The following is a 6,997-nucleotide window of genomic DNA, read 5'->3' as shown; positions in this document are numbered from 1 at the left end:
GTAATTTCTACTTTAATATAGTACCCACCCATATAATTTTAATAAATACTTACAAATAAAATTAAGAAGTATTAGCTATATTTTTACTTTGTGGACAGAGAACTGCCCGCTAGTGCTAACATAGCCGCTAAAAGAACACACCATCTTCACTAACTTTATTTTTGTCTTAAATGTGGCACCAGTGGAGCTCAAACGGACTTCAGATACAACATGAAGGAGAAAAAGCGGAGGAATACGACCCATTCCTCTCTTTTGCGAAGTAATGAACCGTTTTTGTTTTAAAATAATATTGATTTGTGAAGAGACCGTGGAAAATCTCCGTTATCCGCTAACTATATTTTAAACATATTTTTGTTCCAAATTGCGCCCTAGTTCTTAAGTAGTGCACTTCATAGGTCACAAAACTATGGCTTTTGACCCTAAGCAGTTCTCTAACTATTGCATAAAAAACTGCAGGTCGCATATTAATCGTGTAATGTTTAAGTTATAAGGCTGTATTTAGGCGAAAACCTTGTTATTTCGTAACCTACGTTGTCCACTAGGAAGGGAGAAAGGAGCCATTTGACACTCACCCTTCGAGTAGCCGTTCATTTCACCGTTGGGATATTTTTGATAACGGATTAAAAGTAATTTAAAACTGGACTGTTTTCGAAAGGCCTCAGGCGACAGCGCTATCACAGAGTCGAGGAACACAATACAGTAGGATAATATTTTGGTACATTTGACAATATTAAAAAAAAAATCTAATATTGAACTTCAAAACCCATGAATCAGTGCGAATCGGTTCGTAGGACGTGGCAGTGACGTCATTATGGGTAACAGATTTTGTAGTCCCAAAATCCATCTCTTGTTTTTATTGCAAAATTGTTTGAAGCACTGTGAAAATGTTACGTATATCTGAAAATGAACATGAAATACATAGTATGCTTCACAGAGTGTATTAGGCATAATTTAAATATGTGAAGAAAAATATATATGAAGAATTTTCAAGAATTTCATTAATCTAAAAAAAATCCTAAAAATACTGTTAATAAAATTTGACTTTTTCTGAATAACCACAGGTATACAGGTATGAATATTTGATTTCTGTGCTGATTATATGGTATTTCTTTCATTTATAACTGTGTGTATGACCTCTAAGCTTTATCAGTGGATAATTGTAAAACTGATGATATATACATCTGTTAAAATAACGTCGAAAACCTTAGGTTTTAACAACATGGAGCGCAGGGAAAAGCGTACCGTCTCCTATTCTAAATATGGGTATGTGGCGTCCCCTGCAGGAGATCAAGAGCCGTGCACCGACAGGACCCCGTCTCCCAGCATCCTGCGCTCAGTCAGTATAACGACTCTTTCAGGGACAAAATCCTCCGGAATCCAAGGTACTTCTTTAAAGAACACGGCATCTTTCTGTGTAAAGTTTATGAACTTTTATAAGACGTTGTTAAAAGTCATAGAGTTTCATGCCTTTCCCACTTTCAAAACATGCTTGCTTGGAAGGAATGCATCCTTAGTGATGTTCCTGTGGTTCATGAGTGATTTGGGCCTTCGGGCACCAGACTGCCTTGCCCCAGTGTCCCAGTCAGAAGTGGTCAGAGCCAGGTCTGCGGTCTGTAAACAATGAGTCTAGCCTTTTAATGGTCAGCCCCTGGTCAGGGCTTTACAGAGCGGTGGTCCCGCAAAGCCTTGAACAAAAATATTCACATGTTTTAGTCTTAAATAGACAATAAAAACATGTATTTTGTATTCTAATGGAAAATGGAAGTGTAAATATAAACAGATGAAGGCTGTGGACTCTTTGAACCTTTCCAAAAGCTCAAAAATATCAGAAATAACAAGACTGTGTCTTTGATTTTTCAGTGAGAGTTCCTTCAGCTGTGATCTGTTCTCTTTGGATCCTTCTGAACTGGTCAGAGCAGCTTCTTAACTTTTATATTCAATATTTTTTAAATTATTTAATAACTATTAAGGGATGAGTTGGAGGGGATATTATGATCCATAACTAATCCTCCAACATCTGCCCCCGACGTCACTAAAGTTTATGTTGTTGAATGCCATCAGATCCTTACAGCAATGTCCTAACATCTAGTGTAAAGTCTTCCTAGAAGTGTAGGACACAACTCTGATTATTACCCTTCATTTCAGAAGAGATGTGTGTGTAATAAGTGGTCCTTTGTTCTTCAGGCATGCGGTCAGTCCGGACGTGTCCTCTTGGAGACACTCCCCTCTCCAGCGACGCTGAAGGGAAGGAAGAGAAGAGGAGGCAGATACTCAGCAGAAAGACAAGCAACAGCTTTTACTCACCACATCACAGAGCTGAGGAGAAAACAGAGCCTCATCGACGAGTGAGAGAGAGAGAGAGAGAGAGAGAGAGAGAGAGAGAGAGAGATAGAGAGAGATAGAGAAAAGGAGAGTGGAATGAAAGGGAAGGGACGGAGAGAAACAGAGAGAACGGGGTGAGAGATAAAGGAGAAAGAGGGGGAAAGAGAGAGACAGAGGAATAAGAGGGGGAAGAGAGAGAGAGAGGAGAGTGAGAGATTGAAATAGAGAGAGAAGAGAGAGAGAAAGAGAAGGAAGGGCGACGTTGCTATGAAGACAGAAAAGGAGAGGGGTGAGAGTTAAAGGAGAAACAGGAAAAAGAGAGAGAAGTGTGAGAGATGGAAATGGAGAGAAGAGGGAAGTAAGGGGGATGTTGTGGTGAAGACAGACAAAAAGAGAGGGGGTGAGAGATAAGGCAGAAAGAGGGGTGGAAGAAGATGGGAGATTGGAGAGATGGTAGTGAGGAGAGAGAAATACGCTCCTTATAACTTCAGTGTGAGTGGGCAGGGCTAAACTGCTTTAGGCTGAATAGATGGAAGGATATAAACACGTGGTTGTTTATGACATCACAAACACAGTGTATCTGAAACAGGTATTTTTTTTAAATATGGAAAAATACTTTAATTTTACTTTAAAAATGTATCTTTTTGATCTCTTCTGTGGGTTTTGATTCTGCTGCATTTGTGTATGATGTTGTTCTATATTTATATTATTTTTCTTCTTATTATTATTGTTGTTTTCTTGTTATGGGCGTCACAGTGGTGCAGCAGGTAATGTCTCTGTCACAGCTCCAGGGTCCTGGAGGTTGTGGGTTCTAGTCCTGCTCCGGGTGACTGTCTGTGAGGAGTGTGGTGTATTCTCCCTGTGTCTGCGTGGGTTTCCTCCGGGTGACTGTCTGTGAGGAGTGTGGTGTGTTCTCCCTGTGTCTGCGTGGGTTTCCTCCGGGTGACTGTCTGTGAGGAGTGTGGTGTGTTCTCCCTGTGTCTGCGAGGGTTTCCTCCGGGTGACTGTCTGTGAGGAGTGTGGTGTGTTCTCCCTGTGTCTGCGAGGGTTTCCTCCGGGTGATTGTCTGTGAGGAGTGTGGTGTGTTCTCCCTGTGTCTGCGAGGGTTTCCTCCGGGTGACTGTCTGTGATGAGTGTGGTGTGTTCTCCCTGTGTCTGCGAGGGTTTCCTCCAGGTGCTCCAGTTTTCTCCCACGCTCCAAAAAGTAGGTGGATTGGAGACTCAAAATTGTCCGTGGGTATGAGTGTGTGAGTGAATGTGTGAGCGTGTGTCACCCTGTGAAGGACTGGCGCCCCCTCCAGGGTGTATTCCCGCCTTGCGTCCAATGTTTCCGGTTAGACTCCGGACCCACCACCGCCCTGAACTGGATAAAGGTTACAGACAATGAATGAATGAATGTTGTTGTTATGACTGTTACAGGTTGAAGGGGGAGAAGTGGTGGGGCAGCTCTGTGTGTGTGAGAGCTGATCAGAGGGGTTTGTTTACTGTAACAGAACAACATGAAGAGTCTCACACAGATCCACACACTCTGCCGGACCATCGCAGTCACACGGAGACCGCACACCTCCCTGAGAGCCCCTACAGCCACGAGGTCAGTGGTCACCTACACTCTCTTATTATTATTACACACTAAGGCTGTTTCTCAGTGTGTGTTCTTACATTCTCATGTTCTTGCTTTATGTCATGTTCCACTGCTGAATATAGGTTTCTGTACTCAAGAAATCAAACAGCACGAACGGTTAAAGTACTTCCCTGCACAAAATAACAAGGACACATCGGTCCATGAACCACATGAAGATCCCATCATTCACTGCAACGTCACAGGTCTCTTCCCAGAAGATATTCCAAGGATCTTCTAGAGAAAGCACATCCATTCTTTGTGTTATTGCTATTGAGAAACAGCATAAACATGATGTGCCTGGATCAGCCAGGGGTCTGTTTTCACTGTGTGTAATCAACTCAAGGGGGAGAGGGTGTGTGTGTGGTTATTTTGAATTGATGAATAAATTACAGATAGTAAAACTGCCCCTAAATGCCTCTACATGTGAAAAGGGTGAATTTTAAGCCTCAAAAACGTGACGTTTTACAGTAATTATTAACTAATCTCTTACCCATTTAACCTTTAATGCCTTACTTTGACATTAAAAACATTTCTGAGCTCTGGGGCTGGTCTCTGAGTTGGACACTCTTTGTGTTTAAACTGGTAGAGAGTAGCAGTCAGCACCGACTATAAATAAATGTTTCCTGTAAGTGTTGAACAATGCCGTCTTGCTTCAGAACCACTTCCACCCGACTTTTAGACACTCCACTTTAAGGCCTTTATTCACTGCGTGTGATTTATTATGGTCTACTTCTGAATTAAAGCAGGAATAAGGTGTTTGTGTTTACCCCTGACCCACTCAGGTCTTGCGTACAATATTCAAATGTTAAAGGATTTTACCTGCCTTTAAGAAACTGGAACTCACTCCCGTGTCGTCCTCAGGACGTCTGTCCAGTCCTTTCACTCGTACAGGACCAGACTCGTGTCTCTGAACGGAGGGAGACTTTAAGACCTGTGACTTATAGAGTAACTCCAGTCTAAGAGCTTTAGTTTTCACTAACAGTCGAGTGGAGGTGTGAAGTAGACGCTAGCTCTTTAAAACCTGTGACATCACAAATCCACATAGTTCCATTTACAGGTAAATGCACAGATGTTTACATTACACTGCACATCTGTATGGATATATACCTTTTTTGCTGTTGGTTTTGTGTGAATGCATCATCAGGATTGTCAGTTCCGCCTCTACAGCGCCCCCCTCAGGTTCAGGAAACTTTTGTGTGTGTTATTAGCCTTCATCAATCACGTTTATAACTAGAGACATCCTCCTGCTTTATGACGTCTGAATGGTTGTCATGGCGAAAACCAAGCTGGCTAACTGAAGTTTTAACGCATTTTCAAAGGATTATTTTGTGTTTATACAGGGTGGGGCATTTATATGGATACACCTTAATAAACTAGGAATGGTTGGTGATATTAACTTCCTGTTTGTGGCACATTAGTATATGGGAGGGGGGAAACTTTTCAAGATGGGTGGTAACCATGGCGGCCATTTTGAAGTCAGCCATTTTGGATCCAACTTTTGTTTTTTCAATGGGAAGAGGGTCATGTGACACATCAAACTTATTGGGAATTTCAAAAGAAAAACAATGGTGTGAGAATAAGTTTTATTATTTTAACGTAACTTTATTCTTTCATGAGTTATTTACAAGTTTCTGACCACTTATAAAATGTGTTCAAAGTGCTGCCCACAAGAGAAATGCTAGCACAGACTTCCAGTATCCGTAGTATATAATATAAATGGCCCACCCTGTAGACAAATACAGTGTAAATGAAGGTTCTCTGATGTTTCTGGTGTTTGCTGTGTGTGAGCAGCTGCTGGACCTGGCTCCTGGAGGAAACCCCATGATGTCCTTCGTTGTGAGGGGAACGGCTCACAGAGAAGAGCAGAGGAGCTGGAGGGGGTCTGGCATTTCTCACGGTGAATTCTGGGGCTTCGGATATAAACCAGAGGAATAGGAGGGATGCACACAGACTGGCCACTTCATTGGAAACACTTGTATAGGTTTACAGTTAGAGACTGAGACTCGTCATTGGTCAGTTTATGATGCTCATACATACGACTGTCCAGGTGTTGTGAGCGTGGTGGAATATTCTCAGGTTTTATAACAGGGATGTGCAAAAATTTAGGGCCCTCCCCCTAACCCTAACACCCACAGTCAACAGTTAAATAAATAACAAAATGCTGTCACCATTTTCTTTGAGTAAATAAATAGAAATTCTGTGATAAAGACATCATTTCTTAGCTTCGTTTTCACAAATTTTCATTTGGAAATTGAACAAAGGCACACCGCAGGACGAGGGGTGTTCAGATATTTGCTCATTGACTGTACACAGGGTCCCCTCCAGACGAGAGGGGCTCTGAGCATTAAAAAAGGACTCGAGGATGGAGCAGCACCAACACAGACTCTAACTGCACACCACCAAGAGAAGGGTTTCCAATAAAGTGGCCAGGGAGTGCGTTATCTTTCAAGAGCATTGTCATTTCTGTCGTCATTTTGAAGTTTATGAATATTCAGAAGTGTTTTATTCGTGGTGCGCTGGTTCCTTCAGGCGCCTCTCTCCTCAGAGTTATTAATGTTCACTGCTTGTGTTTTTCTGTAATTACACACTGAACTGTCGTTAAGCCACAGATACCTTCACTGTTCCCTGTTTGTTTCTTGTGTTCACCACCTGCACTGAGGTAGTTCTTAGAGGTTGTGACTCTTTTTCTAAATATGATCAATTTAAAAGACCTTTTCATAATGTTTGTTTATTTTTAGCTGAAAAAACACAAAATTGTAGAAAATAATAAAGGAAAATCTATATAAAATTCCCCACTGATTGAGTGCCATGTTTTAATCATCGCTTGTTTACAGTCACAACTGATTACAAACTGAAACTGTCCACAGGTGTGAGTTTGTGTGAATGACTGGGTGAGTGTGTGAGTGACTGGGTGAGTGTGTGAAACTGTCCACAGGTGTGAGTGTGTGTGAAGGACTGGGTGAGTGTGTGAGTGACTGGGTGAGTGTGTGTGACCACTGTCCACTGGTGTGAGTGTGTGTGAATGACTGGGTGAGTGTGTGAAACTGTCCACAG

The 6,997-nt window shown here is 42.0% G+C and overlaps 1 protein-coding gene across 3 annotated transcripts; it reads left to right on the top strand.

Moving 5' to 3' along the window:
- The first annotated feature begins 110 nt into the window (after positions 1–110).
- LOC136687416 (protein INCA1-like) lies at positions 111–6,687 on the top strand. Of its 3 annotated transcripts, XR_010800466.1 has the most exons (7): positions 111–259; positions 1,284–1,382; positions 1,861–1,909; positions 2,185–2,345; positions 3,742–3,913; positions 4,027–4,146; positions 5,735–5,853. XR_010800466.1 is itself a non-coding variant. In XM_066661818.1 (6 exons), exons 1-6 carry the CDS (start codon positions 171–173, stop codon positions 5,876–5,878), a joined length of 714 nt encoding a protein of 237 aa, XP_066517915.1. In that variant the 5' UTR covers positions 111–170; the 3' UTR covers positions 5,879–6,687. The 3 variants fall into 3 exon arrangements, 2 of the variants coding, with proteins under 2 accessions (XP_066517915.1, XP_066517916.1); XM_066661818.1 differs by lacking the exon at positions 4,027–4,146 and having other exon boundaries at positions 5,735–6,687; XM_066661819.1 differs by lacking the exon at positions 5,735–5,853 and having other exon boundaries at positions 4,027–4,454.
- The last annotated feature ends 310 nt before the right edge of the window (positions 6,688–6,997 follow it).

This window comes from Hoplias malabaricus, chromosome 2 (assembly GCF_029633855.1).
Source record: "Hoplias malabaricus isolate fHopMal1 chromosome 2, fHopMal1.hap1, whole genome shotgun sequence".
NCBI classification, from domain to species: Eukaryota; Metazoa; Chordata; class Actinopteri; order Characiformes; family Erythrinidae; genus Hoplias; species Hoplias malabaricus.
This window is presented reverse-complemented; position numbering and strand designations above follow the sequence as displayed.

What these genes read in the sequence shown, in the direction of transcription:
- LOC136687416 (XM_066661818.1), top strand. Translation starts at nt 171, where the DNA reads ATGTGGCACCAGTGGAGCTCAAACGGACTTCAGATACAACATGAAGGA. An exon ending in AAAATCCTCCGGAATCCAAG is followed by an intron (nt 1,383 to 1,860) that starts GTACTTCTTTAA and finishes TTGATTTTTCAG; the next exon opens with TGAGAGTTCCTTCAGCTGTG. An exon ending in CTTTGGATCCTTCTGAACTG is followed by an intron (nt 1,910 to 2,184) that starts GTCAGAGCAGCT and finishes TTTGTTCTTCAG; the next exon opens with GCATGCGGTCAGTCCGGACG.